Source organism: Zootoca vivipara, chromosome 3 (genome assembly GCF_963506605.1).
Source record: "Zootoca vivipara chromosome 3, rZooViv1.1, whole genome shotgun sequence".
NCBI lineage: Eukaryota > Metazoa > Chordata > Lepidosauria > Squamata > Lacertidae > Zootoca > Zootoca vivipara.
The window spans coordinates 119264921-119286701 of NC_083278.1; the positions used below are offsets into that span (position 1 = coordinate 119264921).

The 21781-nt window shown below is 48.5% G+C and overlaps 1 protein-coding gene across 1 annotated transcript; it reads left to right on the forward strand.

The window, feature by feature from the left end:
- Positions 1 to 1849: 1849 nt before the first annotated feature.
- ADGRF3 (adhesion G protein-coupled receptor F3) lies at positions 1850 to 21193 on the forward strand. The gene is made up of 10 exons (XM_060273215.1): positions 1850 to 2826; positions 6709 to 6852; positions 6984 to 7180; positions 10913 to 11104; positions 12460 to 13224; positions 14663 to 15289; positions 17030 to 17071; positions 18150 to 18197; positions 19993 to 20050; positions 21151 to 21193. Exons 1-9 carry the CDS (start codon positions 2652 to 2654, stop codon positions 20029 to 20031), a joined length of 2229 nt encoding a protein of 742 aa, XP_060129198.1. The 5' UTR covers positions 1850 to 2651; the 3' UTR covers positions 20032 to 20050; positions 21151 to 21193.
- Positions 21194 to 21781: the final 588 nt, after the last annotated feature.

Sequence of the window (21781 nt, forward strand, 5' to 3'; positions counted from 1 at the left end):
CCTGAACTTCCTGACTCACACTTCTAGGTGAAAGGTCACAGCCAGAAACAAACAAGGTCACAGCCAGAAACAAACACCCACACAAGCCTGGACAGTCACCCAAATCCAAGAGGCAGCAGCCCTAGAAAACCAGCACAAGCACACAAACAAGGAAGAAAACAAATAAGCACACAAACTTACTCACACACAGCCCCAAAAGACAAAACCACAAAACCTACAGAGTGTCTCCCAAGCTCAGCTCACCTTCTGCTCCTTCCTCAGTCGCTGCACTCCAAGCTCTGACTAGCTCCGCCCACAGCTAATCACCTGAACTTCCTGACTCACACTTCTAGGTGAAAGGTCACAGCCAGAAACAAACAAGGTCACAGCCAGAAACAAACACCCACACAAGCCTGGACAGTCACCCAAATCCAAGAGGCAGCAGCCCTAGAAAACCAGCACAAGCACACAAACAAGTAAGAAAACAAATAAGCACACAAACTTACTCACACACAGCCCCAAAAGACAAAACCACAAAACCTACAGAGTGTCTCCCAAGCTCAGCTCACCTTCTGCTCCTTCCTCAGTCGCTGCACTCCAAGCTCTGACTAGCTCCGCCCACAGCTAATCACCTGAACTTCCTGACTCACACTTCTAGGTGAAAGGTCACAGCCAGAAACAAACAAGGTCACAGCCAGAAACAAACACCCACACAAGCCTGGACAGTCACCCAAATCCAAGAGGCAGCAGCCCTTCTGCTCCTTCCTCAGTCGCTGCACTCCAAGCTCTGACTAGCTCCGCCCACAGCTAATCACCTGAACTTCCTGACTCACACTTCTAGGTGAAAGGTCACAGCCAGAAACAAACAAGGTCACAGCCAGAAACAAACACCCACACAAGCCTGGACAGTCACCCAAATCCAAGAGGCAGCAGCCCTTCTGCTCCTTCCTCAGTCGCTGCACTCCAAGCTGCCGAGTTGGAAGAGACCACAATGCTTAATTGATGTTTTAACTTGTTTTTGACTTTTTATGATTCCACTGCCTGCTTTTTTTATTGTTGTAAACCACCGTGATATATTTTTGTGATACATCAGTACATAAACCTCTTTATAAATAACTAAATAAGTGGTTGGATTCCCCCCCCCTTTGCTTTAATTGTTAAGGCTGGTTTTAATGTTATGTTTTGTGTTTATTTGTAAGCGGCTTTGAGTTGTTGCGGGACACACACACAAATAAAACGAATAATTAGTAATAATGGTAATTAAAGGGGAGGGGGAGAGGAATAGAATGCTTCTTTCCCCTCCTAACTTAATCCCCCCGACAGCCCTGCGAGGTGGGCTAGGCTGAGAGAGGCAGGGACTAGCCCAGTGTCGCCCAACGGAAGCTCCCTGGCCGAGTGGGAGGATTTGAACCCGGGCCTCTCCTAGTCCGACACTCAGTCTAACAGCTGTGTCACACTGACACCCCGTCTCTTCCAGTTGCAGACAGCCAACAGCTGCCTCCTGAAGTGGCCTCTGGTGAGGCGGACGAAGACCTGACCCTCTCCTTCAGCCTGGAGGAAGGAGCCACGGAGGTGAAGTTCTACCTGCTCGGCTCCAAGGGAGCCAAGGAAATCTTCAACGGGACTCAAGTGACTCTGCTGCAGAATGGCTCCGAAGTGGAGCTGAGGCTCTCCTCCGTCTCCCCAGACTGGGCTGGTGCTGTATTGCTCTTCCCTTTCTCTAGGGAAGGAATGATTTCCGTCAAAATATGTGTCTGTGCATGGGCGTAGCCGGGGGGAGGGAGGGAGGGGGCAGCTCCCCCCCCAATAATCAACAAAAATCAATACAGTGGTAATATAATAATAATAATACAGTGGTACCTCGGTTTATGAACACAATTGGTTCCGGAAGTCTGTTCATAAACTGAAGCGTTCATAAACTGAAGCGAACTTTCCCATTGAAAGTAATGGAAAGTGGATTAATCCATTCCAGACGGGTCCGCGGAGTACTCAACCTGAAGCGTACTTAACCCGAAGCATGGGTGTAATTGGTTCCGGAAGTCTGTTCATAAACTGAAGTGTTCATAAACTGAAGCGAACTTTCCCATTGAAAGTAATGGAAAGTGAATTAATCCGTTCCAGATGGGTCCGCGGCGTTCGTAAACCGAAAATTCGTAAACCGAGGTGTTCATAAACTGAGGTCCCACTGTAATAAAATAATAATAATAATAATAATAATAATAATAATAATAATAATAATAATATTTCTACCCCGCCCATCTGGCTGGGTTTCCCCAGCCACTCTGGGCGGCTTCCAACAAAAGATTAAAACATAGTACTGTAGTTTATCAAACATTAAAAGCTTTGCTAAACAGGGCTGCCTTCAGATGTCTTCTAAAAGTCTGGTAGTAGTTGTTCTCTTTGACATCTGCTAAGGGGCGTTGGCGTTCCTAAATATGTGCAGGATCTTACCTGGAGCCGAGGACACCGCCCATACGCAGGGGTGGCCCGTGATTCCCAGTTCCACACCAGGAGAGAACTTCCAAGAGCTGTGATGCCTGACATGCAAGGGGTTGGGCAAGATGCCCCTTGGGGAACCCCTTCCAATGCTGCAGTTCTAGGATTCTGGCTCCCAATTCTGACACGTGTCTCCTACAGGAAAATACATCTGCCGCTACTTGTACGAAAACGCCATGCACGAGATAACCAAGGAGGTGATCGTTCCCCTCGTCGCGGCAGACCTCGTCCGGACACGGTCGCAGCTCTCCATGAACTGCAGCTCCCCCGAGGGCCTGACTCTGCAATGCTGCATCCGGAACAGAGGAGGAGAGCTCAGAGCATCCTGGAATCCAGGTGCCCCAGACCCAGGTGGGTGAGGGGGGGGAGAGGGAGCGGCTGGTGAGGCCTGTCAGCCTGGGATGGGCATTCCGCGCAGCTGTTTTGTTTATTTCATAAAATTAATGCACGGCTTGACGGTAAACAAAAAACAACAGCGAGCAAAACTCAAAGTGGTTTACAAAAGGATAAAACGGGGGGGGGGGATGCAATGCTTTTAAACGTACAAAAATTAAAAGACTAAAACAGATTAAGATTCTCAACTTTCTCAGCATCTGGGAAACAGTTGAAACAAAGATGTTTTCAGACACCTGCTTGATCTCAATAGGCAGGGAGTTCCAAAGTGTAGGTGCTGCCACGCTCAACAACCAAGTTCTTGCAAGTGGGAAACAGTTCTAATGTGGCACTGGAAGTAAGGCCAGTTCTGCTGGTTGCAGGGGTCTTGTGGGTGCATGGGGGGGTGATGCAACCTCGCAAGAAGGGTGTTAAGATAGCAGAGGGGGAACTCATGCTAGTCCTTCCCCCCTCGGAAGTTCGTGCATGTGTGTGGCCCAGATAAGGGCCTTCTCGGTGGCGGCCCCCAAATTGTGGAACTCCCTCCCCAGAGTTGCCAACCGGGTGCCCAGCAAGCAGGACCTGAGCGCAGCAGAAACTTTCCCCACTTGGGTTTGCCAGCATTTAGAGGCGGCATTTATTGCCTCCAACAGCCATGGGGAAACAAAGCCATTGTGGCCAGTGGCCACGGATACCCTCCAGGCACTGAGCATGCCCTCCAAGTGTCCCTTTTTCCCAGGGAGAGTTCCGGAATGATCAAAGCCATCACAGCTTCTGATCTGATCCCGGAAGGACCCCTTTTCTCCCACTGCCACCCAGCACAGAGCAGAGCAGGGCGCAAGGAGCCTTAGAATCATAGAATCATAGAATAGAATCATAGAATCGTAGAGTTGGAAGAGACCACAAGGGCCATCCAGTCCAACCCCCTGCCAAGCAGGAAACACCATCAAAGCATTCTTGACATATGCCTGTCGAGCCTCTGCTTAAAGACCTCCAAAGAAGGAGACTCCACCACACTCCTTGGTAGCAAGTTCCACTGCCGAACAGCTCTTACTGTCAGGAAGTTCTTCCTGATGTTTAGGTGGAATCTTCTTTCTTGTAGTTTGAATCCATGATTTTTGAGCCTTGATTTTCTAAAAATGTGGAGGGTGTATGTGTTGTGTCCCATTGGTGCTGTGGTGGAGGAAATGCTCGTGGGAATGTTGTGGGTAGCAGGAGAGGATATGTTGATTAATATTATCCTTCCTAACTTGCGCTAGCAAGTTTCTTGATATAGCAAGAGTGCATTCCCCTATCGCACATCAGGAAGCGGGCTGCAGACTCGTGTGAGTTTCTTAAGACAATAAGCAATTCCATCTGGCTTGCCCAGATTGAGATATGTTCTATTATTCCCGGCAAGACCCCTTTTGAATCCCTCCTAAATGAGTAAAGATGCAACAGTCTTATTCATAAGTAACGAAAATAAGTCTACTTACAATCAGAGTACAGTGTGATCCCTGAAGGCAGGCTTTAGGCTTAAAGTTACAAATACATGTAGGTATAAACAGGTTTACCCCATATGGGAGTTAACCCAGGTAGAGTCCAGGTGAAGCAGGAAGCAGGCAGGATGAAAAAGAAGGGAGGGTGGCTATGTGACTTGGCCTTTTACCAGGTCCGATACGGTCACGCCCACCTACTGGTCACCTGCAAAGGAAGGATGCTCCAGACCAGGTGTAACAGGAAGTTCAAACTGGCTGGACCAACATCCCCTGCATGTCCACTCTAGCCAAACATGTAATATTGCACTTGACTGCTCCATTGGATTACATTGGGGGAGGCATGGGGGGCAGACAAAAGATGGGGAGACGAAGAGGGTCAATTTCATCTGAGGAGTGTTGGAGGGTATGAACATAGGCTGCTTGGCTGACCATGAGGTTCCCTTGCAGTGCCGGATCTACGTCTAAACGAAACAAGCTATAGCTTAGGGCCCCACTCTCTTGGGTCCCCCCCAAAAAATTAAAGGAAGAAAAAACCTGGATGTACATTTCCAATTGTATTTCAGTTCAACAATTAATTTAATAAAATACATATTTTGTGATGTGCAGATGGCTTTAGATACCATATAAAAAATTACCATCTAGCATCTATTCAACACAAAAAACAGTGACCATTTGTTGTTGACAAAGGACAGCTGGACATATAAAGGGCCCCGTTACCCTCAGTAGCTTAGGGCCTCATCCAACCTAAATCCGCCCCTGTTCCCGTGTGACTTTGCCTCCTGGATCGCAACCCCAAAGAACATAAGGGGAGCCTGCAGGGTCAGGCCCACATCCTGTCCTCATAGGGGCTGACCAAGTGCCCATTATGGGAAACCCACAAACTGGACCATAGTGGGACAACGGGACTCTCCCCTCCTGCGGTTTCCAGAAACTGATGCTCAGCGATGTGGAGGCAGAATATGGCTAGAAGTCCCCTTCACCGTGATAGCTGTGTCGGAACTGTGGGATGGAAAGCCACCTTTCTTGGCCCCAGCCGGAGTGTCTCCCTTCTCAGCCTTGCCACTGCGGAGATCCATCAGTCATCCTCCTCCGACGTGCGCCTGCGACTCCAGCTGATATGCATGCAAGAGTACATATTTCTCAGCAGAGCAAACACACAAGAGATCAGGCTCCAGGCGTGGATACTATACTAAACTACACATTTATTACACATGTTGTTGTTTAGTCGTTTAGTCGTGTCCGACTCTTCGTGACCCCATGGACCATAGCACGCCAGGCACTCCTGTCTTCCACTGCCTCCCGCAGTTTGGTCAAACTCATGTTCGTAGCTTCGAGAACACTGTCCAACCATCTCGTCCTCTGTCATCCCCTTCTCCTTGTGCCCTCCATCTTTCCCAACATCAAGGTCTTTTCCAAGGATTCTTCTCTTCTCATGAGGTGGCCAAAGTATTGGAGCCTCAGCTTCAGGATCTGTCCTTCCAGTGAGCACTCAGGGCTGATTTCCTTAAGAATGGATAGGTTTGATCTTCTTGCAGTCCATGGGACTCTCAAGAGTCTCCTCCAGCACCATAATTCAAAAGCATAAATTCTTTGGCGATCAGCCTTCTTTATGGTCCAGCTCTCACTTCCATACATCACTACTGGGAAAACCATAGCTTTAACTATACGGACCTTTGTTGGCAAGGTGATGTCTCTGCTTTTTAAGATGCTGTCTAGGTTTGTCAAGAAGCAGGCGTCTTTTAATTTCGTGACTGCTGTCACCATCTGCAGTGATCAAGGAGCCCAAGAAAGTAAAATCTCTCACTGCCTCCATTTCTTCCCCTTCTATTTGCCAGGAGGTGATGGGACCAGTGGCCATGATCTTGGTTTTTTTGATGTTGAGCTTCAGACCATATTTTCCGCTCTCCTCTTTCACCCTCATTAAAAGGTTCTTTAATTCCTCCTCACTTTCTGCCATCAAGGTTGTGTCATCTGCATATCTGAGGTTGTTGATATTTCTTCCGGCAATCTTAATTCCGGCTTGGGATTCATCTAGTCCAGCCTTTCGCATGATGAATTCTACATATAAGTTAAATAAGCAGGGAGACAATATACAACCTTGTCGTACTCCTTTCCCAATTTTGAACCAATCAGTTATTACACATAAATCAGGACAAATAAAAACATGGCCTCTCCTTGTCGTTCTTCTCGGAGAGAGAAAACAAAAGCAATACAGAGTGGATGTTCCGCTCACGGGACTGTAAACAGACATGTAACATGTAACAATCCCACATACCTGCAGCAAGGGTGGAATGGAATTCCCAAAAAGCTGTACCATTGCCAGATCTTTTCCTTCCTTCCCTCCCTCCCTACCCTGAGCATCTGGCCCCCTCTCTCTCCGCAGTTCGCCTGGGGGGCAACGGAGACCCGCTCTGCTACTTCCTCACCCTGAATTCCTGCCCCAGCGGTGACACCGCCTATCAGTGCACATTTGAAAGTGACCACCTTGGATCTGTGCAGACTACAGTGACGGTGGGCCCGATTCAAGGTAACAGGGGAGACGGGGAGGTGGGGGAACTGGCAGCCAGAGAGTCTATGCATTTCTGCCGCTCCTTTGAGAGCTAGACGTGTTCCACGAAGGCTGTTCCTGCCTGTGCATGTATGTTTCTTGTGCCACAGCCGGAGATCGCTTCTGCCCCAGCGAGAACTCGACAGGCAGGTGGGATTCCACAAAGGCGGGGCAGGTGGCTGAGCTCCTGTGTCCCGAGGGGACCGATGGAAAGATGCTCCGGTCTTGCTCACCTGGAGGCACCTGGGAATATGTCCAAGACAGCTGCACAAATCACCGACTGCTGTCTGGGTTGTACGAGGCCCAGGTAAGGGGTGGATTCTTCTGGGCTCCCCCCCCCTATATATATATATACTTTTCAGATTTATAAATTTCACTGATTTTACAATCATTTTGACATTTCAAAACATGACTTCCTTTCCCTTCTTTCTGCGGTTCCTTACATTTATTTTTAATATCTTCTGCATATCCAAATTAACCTAACTTGCTCTTTTATTCATCTTCTTACAATATACACTCTTATGAAACTGCAGGTTATTACAATGATCCTGCCAATGTTCTTGTCGAATTCTTCTGGGCTTCTCTTTAACTGAGATGGGCAGAGAGCACCCATGTGCTACCAGGCCAGGTTAAACGCTCTTGTGTTATACCAAGCCCTGTACAGCGTATTATTTACAGTATTTATGAGGAACGGCTTAGGGAGCTGGGTATGTTTAGCCTGGAGAAGAGAAGGTTAAGGGGTGATATGATAGCCATGTTCAAATATATAAAAGGATGTCATACAGAGGCGGGAGAAAGGTTGTTTTCTGCTGCTCCAGAGAAGCGGACATTGAGCAATGGATTCAAACTACAAGAAAGGGTATCTGAAGAAGTGTGCATGCACACGAAAGCTCATACCAAAATAAAAACTTAGTTGGTCTTTAAGGTGCTACTGAAGGAATTTTTTTATTTTACAAGAAAGAAGATTCCACCTAAACATTAGGAAGAACTTCCTGACAGTAAGAGCTGTTCGACAGTGGAATTTGCTGCCAAGGAGTGTGGTGGAGTCTCCTTCTTTGGAGGTCTTTAAGCGGAGGTTTGACAGGCATATGTCAAGAAGGCTTTGATGGTGTTTCCTGCTTGGCAGGGGGTTGGACTGGATGGCCCTTGTGGTCTCTTCCAACTCTATGATTCTATGGTCTGCCTTTGTTCTCTGCCATCATTAGAGGCCAACCTGTTGTACCTGTTCCCAGGTTAGCTCTGCTATCAATGGGAAACAATATCAGTCCCAATGCTGAGCCAAAAGGTTGGTCTTACTTCTTATGGCAGCTGTGAGACAAATAGTTGCTTCCAATCGGGGTGGAAGCACCCCACCCCCACTGTGGGAACTTGGACCCAAGATATGTGGCATCTAGCACTTACAATGCTTAACTCATGAATAACAAAGAAAGTAAAATTAAAAAATTCCTTCAGTAGCACCTTAAAGACCAACTAAGTTTTTATTTTGGTATGAGCTTTCGTGTGCATGCACACTTCTTCAGATACACTGAAACAGAAGAGTCAGACCCTTATGTATATACAGAGGGTGGTGGGGGTGGGGTGGGAATGGGTGATGGGCTGATGGGAGTAGTAAACCTGTAGATGGCTGTTAATAGCTGCTGATGACTGCAATTGGTCCTGGGGGGGGGAGCAAGGGCTGAGGTGCTAAAGAAAGCTTGATCATGCATAATGAGATAAGAATCCAATGTCTTTATTCATCCCAGGTGGCTCCATGGTTTTAAGCTTGGTAATGAGTTCCAATTCAGGAACTTCTCTTTCCAGTCTGTTCCTGAAATTTTTCTGTAATAATTTCTTTTTTGGTTTAAATGTTTGTGAAATGTGAGTTCGAACTTTATTGTTAATAAGACTTGAAGAATGCAGCCAGCTTGTTAAAATGGAGTTGAGAAAATAAACTGTGATCATATTCCACCCCACGTGACAAGTTTTGACCTTGGCAGGATTGAACTATGTCAACAAAAAAGTGTTCCCCTGAGTTCCAGCGGTCTGTTTTGACCTTAATGTGGGAAACAAGAATAGAGCTATGTCAAGAGGAGACACGACGGCAAGAGTTACAGCAAAAATTTCAGATGGTGATGGCAGAATATGATTTTTTAGAAGATGAAGCTTTTGACACTGAAAAAGATGAATGTGAGAATGACAATGATGGTGACTGTGATTTGGAAGGAAAAGATGAAGATGAGGACTGTGATGATTCAACACAAAATGAAGCACACCACGAAAAAAATGATGACTTTACTCTACAAAAAGTTGGATGGAGTGCCCTGCTTTTGAGGGGGGCACGATTGGTATTATTGGAACTCCAGAACGCCCACAGGGAAGAAGGAAAAAATATGCAGAGAAGAGAAGAAATTCAGGGGTCCTGTATGGTGGCCTGGATGGCAAAAGACTGTAAACAGGGGGTGGGGTGAAGGGAAAGTGATGTTGTGATTATAAGGATGGATTAACAGGTTTATAACTGGTCTGCTGATTATGGAATTTGCTGGATTGGGGGGGTGGAGCCGGTAATCGGGGATGTAAGGTTAAATTGAGAATAGTTATAGTTTTAAAAGTGAATGGATTTTGGAAAAATGCGAAAATATGGAGGCTTATAGAGGGAGAAAAAATTAGGCACGGGAAGATAAAATGGGAGTTTGATTTTTCAGTGAGTTGAATATTAGATGAAAATGTTAACAATTGATTTATAAGTTGTATAAGATACAAAGGTGTATTTTTATAAAGTAAGAAACTGTTGCAGATGATAAAAAAGGGATGAAAACCGGGGAAGGGGGGGGAGGGGAAGCCCACAAAATATGGTTTAACAATTATGAATGTAAGAAATTTTTTTCTGTTTTGTATTGTTTTTTTCTCTTTTTTTGCCCTTTCTTTTTTCTCTTTTTTCCTATTTCTCTTTTTCTCTTTTTTTGGTATGACAATAGATGGTTGGATGGATGGCCTCCTGCGTACTGCCCTGGTTTGCTGGAGCTCCCTGGTGGCAGGGGGGGGCTTTGGGGTCAGGGGAGGGGGAGGACAGAAATCCAAGCATAAAATGGACCATCTCTGACTGTTCACATACATGGGATACTTCTGTGGCAGGGGAGGACCCATGTGGGTGGGTAGGAAGGAGGTGGAAAAGGTGTTTATGTATGTACCGTGTTTTTTTTTGTATTTTGTAAAATTAATAAAAAGTATGTGTAATAAAACTGCTGCTTTGAGATCTTGTATAGAATGTCCTGGGAGATTGAAGTGTTCTCCTCCTGGTTTCTCTGTCTTGTGGTTCCTAATGTCAGATTTATGTCCATTTATCCTTTGGCGTAGGGTTTGGCCTGTTTGTCCAATATAGAGAGCTGAAGGGCACTGTTGGCATTTGATGGCATACACAATGTTAGAAGATGAGCAATTAAATAGTCCTGAGATGGTATGTTGGATGTTGTTGGGGCCAGTAATAGTTTTGTCCGGGTGTGTGTGGCAGCAAAGTTGGCAAGAGAGGTTTCACTCTGTGTGGTCTTGATCTATGTCGTTCATTAACCATAATCTCCTCTCCTTCTCAGTCACAACAGCTGTAAACTGCTCAGAGTGGCTGGGGAAACCCAGCCAGATGGGTGGGATGGAAATATTATTATTATTACTTCTACTACTACTGCATACAAGGCTTTAAACATCTGAATATGCATTTGTCCTGTTTGCCAACAGTTTGTGGTTGGTAATGATTTTTACATTTTTCAGCAGAGCTTGTAATAAAACGAAAAAACACCTCCAAGCGATTTCCATGCAACAGCCCTTCAGATATTTGAGGATGGCTCTCATATCTCCTTTCAGCCTCCTCTTCTTCAGGCAAAACATCCACAACTCCTTCAATAAGGCTCGGTTTGCAGAACCTTTGTGTTCTCGACCGCCCATCTCTGCACATGTTCCAGCTTGTATATTTTTTTAACAGCCAGTGGGTATTGTGGCATCCAGTGGCAATGAGTTCCATAGGAAGCCGCCCTCGGTCTAATGCTCTCACTGCTCTGCTTGTGTGCAGCTGCTCCAGGCAGGGTTGGGCAGCCCCCAAACCGAGGTCCCTTGGATGATAGACTGGCTGAAGGTGGAGACGGAGTCCGGGAACATCCAGGGCAGAAACCCCCGGGACCTCCTGGCTGTGCTCGACACAATGGACATCATCTCGGAGGTGGCTCTGGGAGCCCAGATGCGCCTGGAGCCCAGCGCTGTGTCTGTGAGTAGCAGCACCCAGGGAGGGAAGGACTTCCAGGCGGGATTCCTGCAAAGCACTCGACGTGGGGCTTATCCTCGGGCTTGATCCGGAAGCTGCAATTAGTGCAGGATGCTGCAATACAATTGCTGGCAGGTGGGAGGCCTTGTCAGCACAGCAACGCCTGTCCTCAGGGATCGGCACTGACTGCTGATTGGCTACTGGGCCAAGTTCAATATGTTACTGTTGGCATATAAAGCCCTTAACTTGGGACCAGTTTACCCAAGAGATAACCTTTCCCTACATACTAGACATCTACAGTGTTAAAATGTGGAATTGGCACAATTACAGGTGCAACACTGAGAGGGGGGGCATATAAAATTATCATTATTATTATTATTATTATTATTATGCATTCGTAATAACATTTAGTGTGGCAGCACCTAATCTTTGGAACTCCCTGCCTCTTGATATTCTAAGAACATTCTCGTTTAGCCTACCCAGATGTTTAGGAAGCTGGAGTGCGTTTTAATCTGTATTGCGTCTGTCATTTCCTTAACTTTTTGAAAGTTTTAAATTATTGTTCGTTAATTTATCTTGCTGATAACATTATTGTTTTATCTTGCTTTTAAAATGCTTTCATTTTTGTTTGTTTGTTTTCTTCTTCTTCTTTGGCGATCCCTCGTAGCCGAGTAAGATTGTCTTCCATAAACACGGGTCCGTAAGTGACTGTGGAGGCCAATTCTGGATCCACACGTCCTTCCACAGTGGGGACATTGGTTTCCGGGCGGGAGTTGATCACGGTGTGGATTTGCCAAGCGTCCCTTCCTCTTAGCATGTTTCTCCCTTGTGTCCTGAGTTCGAGCGTCTTCAAAGCCTATGACACCTTTGATAAAGGCTGTTCTCCAACTGGCGCGCTCACAGGCCAGTGCTTCCCAGTTGTCAGGGTTTATACTTTTTTAAATATTTGCCTTGAGAGAGTCTTTGAACCTCTTTTGTTGACCACCAGCATTACGCTTTCCATTTTTAAGTTCGGAATAGAGTAGTTGCTTTGGAGGAGGATAGCAATCATGCTGTGAACTAAATACATTTTGTGAACTAAATACATACATAAGGAGCCAGTCGTCTCAGTGGGGCACCCTGGAATAGGGAGGGAGGGAGGCTCTCGCTGAGCACCCAGCCTCACCCCAGGGAAAGTTCCCTCACTGATTCCTTGACCACCTCTCACTGCAAGACTTGGCCATCAGCCAGGGATTGTTTAACTGCGATGCCTGCATTGCAGGGGGTTGGGCTAGATGACCCTTAGGGGTCCCGTCCAACTCTTCCTTAATTCTAAGCGTGACCAAGGTTGATGAGGAAATGCCTCCTTCTGCTTTCAGAATTTGCTGGCTGCTGCCAACACGATGCTCGACGTAGCCCCGGGGCCGGAGTGGTCTGCGGTGGAAGCCCTGAGCCCGTCAGCCGCTTCCAAGCTCCTGCAATCCATCGAGAACCTCGCCAGCCTCCTCCTGCCACCCTCGGGGAGCCCGTACAACTTGACGCTCCCCAACATTGAGCTCCAAAGCTCCCAGATGGGCCCTGAGTTCGAGGACTTCAACAGGGGCTTTGACACGGACCCCCCTCTCCGCGTCCACATCGGGGAGGAGGATTTGCTTCGCTGCGGGCAGAACGTCACCGTCACCAGCCTGGTGCTGAAGAAGCTGGGCAGAATCCTGCCAGGCTGCTGTGGCCCCAAGGCCAGGCTGGGCAGCTTAGTGATGTCCAACTCTGTGACGGCTTCCAACGGGAGCGTCTCGCAGGTGGAGGTGGAGATGACCTTTGGCCACTGGAATGGCACCAGCGGAGGGCAAGAGGAGGAGGACGAGGAGGAGAGGGTGGCGCAGTGTGTGTTCTGGGACCACAGCCTACATGACAGGGTCGGCGGCTGGTCAACCGAGGGGTGCCAGGCCTCCGGCAACGAAACCACCACCAAGTGCAGCTGCCGCCACCTGACCTCCTTCTCCATTCTCATGTCGGCCCATCCTGTGCCCGACAGCTTCGCCCTCACCTTCCTGGGCACGTTTGGGGTCTGCGCCTCAATCCTGGCTCTCGTCGCCACCCTCGCCATCTACTACCTCGTCTGGACTTCGGTGGTGAAGAATAAGGTGAGAGGCAAACAGGCTGCACCGTTCGGGGATTTTGAGTTAGGGGGGGAAAGGTAGGGCCGGATTTAGGCTGGATGAGGCCCTCAGCTCCTGAAGGGAATGGGGCCCTTTCTATGTCCAGCTGTCCTTTGTCAACAAAAAACGGTCACTGTTTTTTGTGTTGAATATATGCTATATGGTCATTTATGGACCTCATAGGTATCTCAAGCCATTTGCACATGCAGAAAGTAGGCACCCTATATATAGAAAGGAGCAAACCAGGGATATTTTAGGGACCAGGCTAGCAGGCAGGGCCCAGGACTTACATCATAGGAGCCTACACAACACCAAACACTCCTTCAGTAGCACCTTAAAGACCAACTAAGTTTTTATTTTGGTATGAGCTTTCAAAGAAGTGTGCATGCACACGAAAGCTCATACCAAAATAAAAACTTAGTTGGTCTTTAAGGTGCTACTGAAGGAATTTTTTTATTTTGCTTCGACTCAGACCAACACGGCTACCTACCTGTAACACAAAACACTGTTGCTGTATGTAGGTTTTATTTTATTTGTTTTTAATCTTATATTTTGGAAATATACATCCTGGTTTTTTCCCCTTAAATTTTTTTGGGGGCCCCCAAGAGAGTGGGGCCCTAAGCTATAGCTTGTTCAGCTTATACGTCAATCTGGCATTGGGGAAAGGCATGGTAGAAGGTTTTTTTAAAGTCGTGCATGGCAGGGAGACGGTGGATGGAGAAAAGCTGGATTATTCAGGATGAATAAAAGACCGTCCTTCTCCATGCAGTGCAGACTTAATCTATTGAACTCCCTGCTCCCACCTCACCTCTCAAATGGCAAAATCCAGGTCCAAATGGACAGCAAGGGCACCTTTTAGAGGGAGGTGCAGCACAGCTGTTCTGGGTGACTCAAACAAGTGAGCCAAGCCACTTATTATCAAAGAATCGTAGAGTTGGAAGGGGCCACAAGGGTCATCTACTCCAAGCTTCTGCAATGCATTACAATCAATAATAATAATAATAATAATAATAATAATAATAATAATAATATCCCATCTTTTTCACAGTCTGGGATTCAAGGAGACTAGTGCAAAGTTAAACAGCACAGCTAAAGTACAAAAAGCTAAAAACATATCAAAGATAATCATTAAAAAGTAATTAAACTCCAATAGAATTTAAACAATATAAAAAGCACACCTATTAAAATGCAGACAATTAAAAAAAACAGCACAGCACTATTAAAGTCTCCTTCACTGGAGGTTTTTAAGCAGAGGTTGGATGGCCACCTATCAGGGATTCTTCAGCGGTGTGATTCCTGCGTTGCGGGGTTGGGCTACATGACCTTTGGGGGTCCCTCCCAACTTTACAAATCTGCGATTCCATGGCCCCCTGAGGCCCGCCTGGCCCCCTCTCGTCCTGACCAGCCTTCTCCCGTTCCCCAGGTGGCTTACTTCCGCTACACCACGCTGGTCAACATCGCCCTGTCTCTGCTGATGGGCAGCTTCTGGTTCCTGGGCGCCTCTCAGCTGGCGGCTGACCCCGAGAGCAAGCTGTGCGTGGCGGCCGCCTTCTTCACCCACTTCTGCTACCTGGCCACCTTCTTCTGGATGCTGGTCCAGGCCCTGATGCTCTTCCACCAGCTGGTCTTCGTCTTCCACCAGCTGAGCACCCGCTCCGCCCTGCCCGCCATGGTCTCACTGGGCTACCTGTGCCCCTTCACCATCGCCGCAGCCACCGTGGCCGCCTTCCTCCCCCAGGGGGGCTACCTCCAGGAGGCCGTCTGCTGGCTCTCCTCTCGCAGCAAAGCCATCTACGCCTTCTCCGTGCCCATCCTGGCCGTCGTGTCGGCCAACGCGCTCATCCTCTTTGTGGTGCTGCTGAAACTCATGAGGCCCTCGGTGTCCGAGGGGCCCCAGGGGGAGGAGTGGAAGGCTCTGGTCAGCATCTTCAAGGCCCTGCTCATCCTCACGCCCGCCTTCGGGTTGACGTGGGGACTGGGTGTCATCACAATGACCACGGACGCCTCGCAATTCACGCATTACATGTTTACCATCCTCAATTCGCTCCAGGTGGGTGTGGAGGGGCCAAGGTAATTGTGTGCGCGCGTTTGTGTCAGAGTGCTGCCACACAGGTTGGCTCGGAAGCAAGGTAACTGGTAGGTGGGTTTCTCAAAAACAAGTTAGCCAATGCAATTCTGGGCTGCATCAATAGGAGTATAGCGTCTAGATCTAGGGAAGTAATAGTACCACTGTATTCTGCTCTGGTCAGACCTCACCTGGAGTACTGTGTCCAGTTCTGGGCACCACAGTTCAAGAAGGATACTGACAAGCTGGAACGTGTCCAGAGGAGGGCAACCAAAATGGTCGAAGGCCTGGAAACGATGCCTTATGAGGAACGGCTTAGGGAGCTGGGTATGTTTAGCCTGGAGAAGAGAAGGTTAAGGGGTGATATGATAGCCATGTTCAAATATATAAAAGGATGTCATATAGAGGAGGGTGAAAGGTTGTTTTCTGCTGCTCCAGAGAAGCGGACACTGAGCAATGGATTCAAACTACAAGAAGATTCCACCTAAACATTAGGAAGAACTTCCTAACAGTAAGAGCTGTTCAACAGTGGAATTTGCTGCCAAGAAGTGTGGTAGTCTCCTTCTTTGGAGGTCTTTAAGCAGAGGCTTGACAGCCATATGTCAAGAATGCTTTGATGGTGTTTCCTGCTTGGCAGGGGGTTGGACTGGATGGCCCTTGTGGTCTCTTCCAACTCTATGATTCTATGATTCTAAGTTCTGCAAGATGAATCTCATTTCTTTCTTTGATAAGAGTTATCAGCTTGGTGGATCAGGGGAATGCTGTGGGTGTAGTGTATCTTGATTTTGGTACGACTTTCAACACATTCCCCCATCATATTCCTGCGGAGAAGCTGGTAAAATGTGCATTGGACGAGGTAACTGTTAGGTGGATTTGTAGCTGGTTGGCGGACCAAACCCCAAGAGTGCTCATTAATGACTCCTCGTTATCCTTGAAAAAAGTGACAGGTGGGGTGCCGCAGGGTTCTGTTCTGGGCCCGTTGTTGTTGTTCAACATCTTTTTAAATTACTTGGATGTAGGAACTGAGAGATGGTCATCAAATCTGCAGATGACATGAAATTGGGAGGGGAGCGAATGTCACAGAAGACAGAATCAGAATTCAAAATGATCTTAACAGATTAGAGAACTGGGCCCAAACTAACAGAATTAATTTCAATAGGGACAAATGCAAGGGTCTGCACTTAAGCAGGAAGAACCAGATGCACAAATATAGGACGGGGGAACACCTGGCTTGACAACAGCACATGTGAAAAGAATCTTGGGGTCTTAGCAGAACACAAGCTGAACATGAGCCAACCATGTGATGCAGCAGCAAAAAAGGCGAATGCTATTCTAGGCTACATCAAGTCTAGTGTCCAAATCAAGAAAAGTCATAGTCCCAGTCTATTCTGCCTTGGTCAGACACCCACCTAGAGTCCTGTGTCCAGTTCTGGGTGCCACCATTTAAGAAGGCTATTGACAAGCTGGAAGGTGGGCATTGGAGGGTGGCCAAGATGATCAAGGGTCTGGAAACCAAGCCTGATGAGGAACAGTTGAAGGAGCTGGGGATGTTTAGCCCGGAAAAGAGGTGAGTGAGAGGAGATAGGAGAGCCATCTTCAAATATCCCAAATGATGCCACATGGAAGGGGGAACAATCCTGTTTTCTGCTTCTCCAGAGGGCAGACTCTGAAGTACTTTAAGACCGCTGAAGGGTCTTCACTAAGCAACATTCTTCTCTGTTACAGGGGGTCTTCATTCTGATTTTTGGCTGCCTCATGGACAAGAAAGTAAGTAGCACCCCCCTCCCCCAATTGGCAGTGGGTTTATTTTCCAACCAGGAGGGTCTCAGAGACCTGGAGGGGTGTGTGGTGTGGAGGCTGTTCCAAGCACAAAGTTTGAGGGGCTTCTGACTGCATCGCCTACAGGAGAGAAGGATATTTGCCAGTCCAAGCGCCAGTCACCGAGACCCACAATGGGGGTGGGAGATGCACTTAGGGGGGGGGAAGCTTCTTCTACATCTTTGGGGCAGGGGCTGTGACCCACAAGTGGTCTCTTCAGGCCGCTTGCTGCCTTTGAGCACCACCCGATTGATTTTGCTCCTTTTTAAAAAACACGCTGTGGGTGATCATTCACTCCCCAGGGCAGGTGAGAACTTTGAAAACAGTTTAAGACAACTTACCAGGGGCGTACCCAGGATCAAAACTAGAGGGGGGGGCAAGAGAGGGGAAGAGAGAGGGGAGGGAGGGAGGGAGGGAAGGAAGGAAGGAAGGAAGGAAGCGGTGGGAGAGAGAGGGAGAAGGAAGGAAGGGAGGGAGGGAGGGAGGGAGGGAGGGAGGGGGGAAGGAAGGATGGAAGGAAGGATGGAAGGAAGGAAGGAAGGAAGGAAGGAAGGAAGGAAGGAAGGAAGGAAGGAAGGAAGGAAGGAGCTCCCATCCGCCCGCCCCCCCCCCAGCTCAGGCTGCTCCTCCCCCCCCCACATTCCTGTCACTGGCTGCAGCCACGGAGGGGGTGGAAACAGCCCGATTTCCATAACCCGCAGCTACTTTCCCCCTTCAGTTTTTGGAGGGGAAAAGTGGGGGTTATGGTCCGTAAAATACGGTACTTTTTTGTGCTTCTGGGGGGGGGCAGCTGCCCCTCCACCCCTCACTGGGTACGCCCATGCAACTTACAATCACAAAATAGGTGATGGAAACTGCCGCTTTGGGCCAATGACTCCCAGAACAGGACATGTAAATGGAGAGGTGAAAGGTATGCTGGTTCATACTGCAAAAACTCCCTAACAGAGGGTGGGTGGGTGTTTGTGGCCAGGACTGTCCAATGCGTGTTCCTCCGATGGCTTCAGGAGTCATTGCCTCTTCCTTGCAGGTGAGGGGAGCGCTTTGCAAGCGTCTGCGCAAGTCACCTGCAGCTCAGGTAAGCAAGGTCCCAGCTGGCCTCCACTTCCCTGCCTTCGCTGGGAATGAACTGCCACCTCCCCTTTTGCCTGGTGTCCAGGCTTGGAGGCTGTGGATCTTTTGCTGGTGCCCTGCTCTTCAGCCTCCTGTTTATACAGGATCCGCTCACCTGCCACTTGCAGCCACCTCTCCCTCTGGAGAAGCCTCGAGGGCTTCTTCTCACCACAACCCTTTTCTACAGCTTTTCCAGAGGCTCAGCTCCATCAAAAACCTTGCCAGCACGCTTCTTCACGCAGTTCATAAACTGTGGGACTCCATCCTGCAGGAGACAGGGACGGCCACCACCTTGGATGGCTTGAAAAGGGGATGCGACAAATCCGTGGAGGAGGAGGAGAGGGCTATCGATGGCTACTAGCCAGGATGGCTCTGCTCTGCCTCCACAATCAGAGGCAGCGATGCTTCTGAATCCCAGGTGCTGGAAGCCACAGAAAGGGAGAGTGATGCTCTTGTGCTCGGATCCTGCTTGCAGGCTTCCCACGGGCATATGGCCAGCCAACAGGATGCTGGACTAGATGGGCCATTGGCCGGATCATAGAATTATAGAGTTGGAAGAGACCACAAGGGCCATCCAGTCCAACCCCCTGCCAAGCAGGAAACACCATCAAAGCATTCTTGACATATGCCTCTCAAGCCTCTGCTTAAAGACCTCCAAAGAAGGAGACTCCACCACACTCCTTGGCAGCAAATTCCACTGTCGAACAGCTCTTACTGTCAGGAAGTTCTTCCTAATGTTTAGGTGGAATCTTCTTTCTTGCAGTTTGAATCCATTGCTCCGTGTCCGCTTCTCTGGAGCAGCAGAAAACAACCTTTCTCCCTCCTCCATATGACATCCTTTCATATATTTGAACATGGCCATCATATCACCCCTTAACCTTCTCTTCTCCAGACTAAACATACCCAGCTCCCTAAGCCGTTCCTCATAAGGCATCGTTTCCAGGCCTTTGACCATTTTGGTTGCCCTCTTCTGGACACATTCCAGCTTGTCAGTATCCTTCTTGAACTGTGGTGCCCAGAACTGGACACAGTATTCCAGGTGAGGTCTGACCAGAGCAGAATACAGTGGTACTATTACTTCCCTTGTATACTCCTATTGATGCAGCCCAGAATTGCATTGGCTTTTTTAGCTGCTGCATCACACTGCTGACTCATGTCAAGTTTGTGGTCTACCAGGACTCCTAGATCCTTTTCACATGTACTGCTCTCAAGTCAGGTGTCTCCCATCCTGTATTTGTGCCTTTCATTTTTTTTTTGCCCAAGTATTTCTCCTTGTTAAAAATCATATTGTTTGCTTTGGCCCAGTTGTCTAATCTGTTAAGGTCATTTTGAAGTGTGATCCTGTCCTCTGGGGTATTAGCCACCCCTCCCAATTTGGTGTCGTCAGCAAACTTGCTCAGGATGCCCTCAAGCCCATCGTCCAAGTCATTGATAAAGATGTTGAATAAGATGTAGCAGACTCTTCCTATGCTCTTACAGAACCTCCAAGTCCGTCTTAGTTTCTTACGAGTATTTGGCCACTGTGAGAAGAGGATGCTCGACTAGATGGCCCGAGCCATCAGGTTCTTCGGCTGTCCTCCTTGCTGCTGGGCGAAGCACCTTCTCTCACCCCTGGGCTTTGGGGGGCAGGGGAAGACAGTGGAGCCAAGGCAGGGGCTCCCCACTGCTTCCTGGGGTGCTGCCAGGTGGAATCCAGGGACAACAGTAAAATGGTAGGGCTGGTTTACTCACCCTCCTGTCTCTCCCCATTGGGTCCACAGACCAAGAGCGAAACGCTGGACTCCAAACTCAGCAACTGAGAGGCTGGAAGTTGCACAGGTGAGCAAGCAGGGGGGTGGGGGTCTCCTCCGGCCAACCGAATTGTTAAGAGTAGCCGATTCCATGTCATTAGGAACAACTTTTCAGGGGGGTATGTGGGCAGGCAAGGCCTGCAGAGCCAGCCCAGTTTGAGAACCCTACCCTTCTTTGAAGCTCACAGCAGCCAAGAATGTTTCACAGCACAATTCAAAGTGTTGATGCTGACTTTGAAAGCCCTAAACGGCCTCGGTCCAGTATACCGGAAGGAGCGTCTCCACCCCCATTGTTCAGCCCGGACACCAGGGACCACCTCCAAGGGCCTTCTGACGGTTCCCTCCTTGCAAGATGCCAAGTGACAGGGAACCAGGCAGAGGGCCTTCTCGGTGGTGGCGCCGGCCCTGTGGAACGCCCTCCCACCAGATGTCAAAGAAATAAACAACTCTATGACATTTAGAAGACATCTGAGGGCAGCCCTGTTTAGGGAAGTTTTTTAATGACTTGATGTTTTAATGTACTTTTAACCTCCTGTTGGAAACCCAGCCAGATGGGAGGGGTAGAAAATAATATATTATTATAAAGGGGTGCAGCGACAGAGCTCAACTCCCCTCAAGGCGCTTGACTGGTAAAAGGTGCAGAGCGATTCTGCTCTGCCTGGAAGTCAGCTGGGCAAAGGAAGAGGGCTAAGCTCTCTCAACGCAGAGATGATCACACCCTGAGAAGCAGAGGGTGCTCCTCTCCTTTCTATGACCACCTGGGGTTGGCAACCATCATTAGACACTGAGAGCCAGGGTGGTGTTGTGGATAGAGAGGCAGACTAGGGCTTGGGAGACCCACCTCACAGGGTCGTTGTGTATGCCATCTTCAGTTCCTTGGAGGAAAAGAAAGGGATATCAAAGCAGTGACTCTCCTACACATCTCCCTTGCAAATCTCAAATCTATTGAGTCGTCCCTCAAGTCTGGGGGCCCAGTACAAAGCCCCCCCTTTTTGGATTGTAAACAAGATGCCTGGCTTTGGGTGTAGGGTTGGAAGTTAAGAGAGCAAAGCTGGCTTTGAAGACAGAAGAGGGCTGTGTATTGTGTGTTTTTTTAAAGTAAAAAACAAATTCTTGCCATTCTTCCAGCCCCACAGCTTTTGGCAGTAGAAAATGGCTCTCGGCTTGCCACTCCCCCCCCCCGTCAAAAACATATTGCAGCTTTGGGAAACCAGGAGCAAAAGTTCCTTTTATGAAATGTGGGAAACCAGGAGCACCAAGCCCAGCAGTGGGACTTCAGAAGGACAACACAAGAACCGGCCTTTTCTGCAGTTTGTGGAATGCTCTGCCCTGGGAGGCCCACCTGGCACCTTCATGTGCCAGGTGAAAATGTTCCCTTTCAACCAGGCCTTTGGCTGACTATCCTCCTATATCCTTTGAAATGTGTTTTGTGCATGGAGGGGCAGTTATCAAGTTTTTTCCCCCTTATATATTTTGTGTTTTTATCTTGCATTTTTATGGTGTCGACCTGATATCTATGGATGAAGGCAGTATATAAATTTAACAACTTTATAAAGAGCAAGCTGGTGTTAAAACAGCTGCTTTATAGTGGTTAGCATGTGGGGCTTGGGCCTGGGAGGCCAGGGCTCAAATCCCCACTCGGCTGTGAAGCTCACGGGGTGACCTTGGGCTGGTCACTGCCTACCTCGCAGGGTTGTTGTGGGGATTAAATTAGGAGGGGGGAACCTGCCATGTGTGCCACCTTCAGCTCCTTGAAGAA

Coding starts and splice junctions, on each gene's coding strand:
- ADGRF3 (XM_060273215.1), top strand. CDS start 2,652: ATGCACGAGATAACCAAGGAGGTGATCGTTCCCCTCGTCGCGGCAGAC. Junction 11,105..12,459: donor TGGAGCCCAGCGCTGTGTCT/GTGAGTAGCAGC, acceptor TTCTGCTTTCAG/AATTTGCTGGCTGCTGCCAA. Junction 17,072..18,149: donor GCTGCCTCATGGACAAGAAA/GTAAGTAGCACC, acceptor TCTTCCTTGCAG/GTGAGGGGAGCGCTTTGCAA.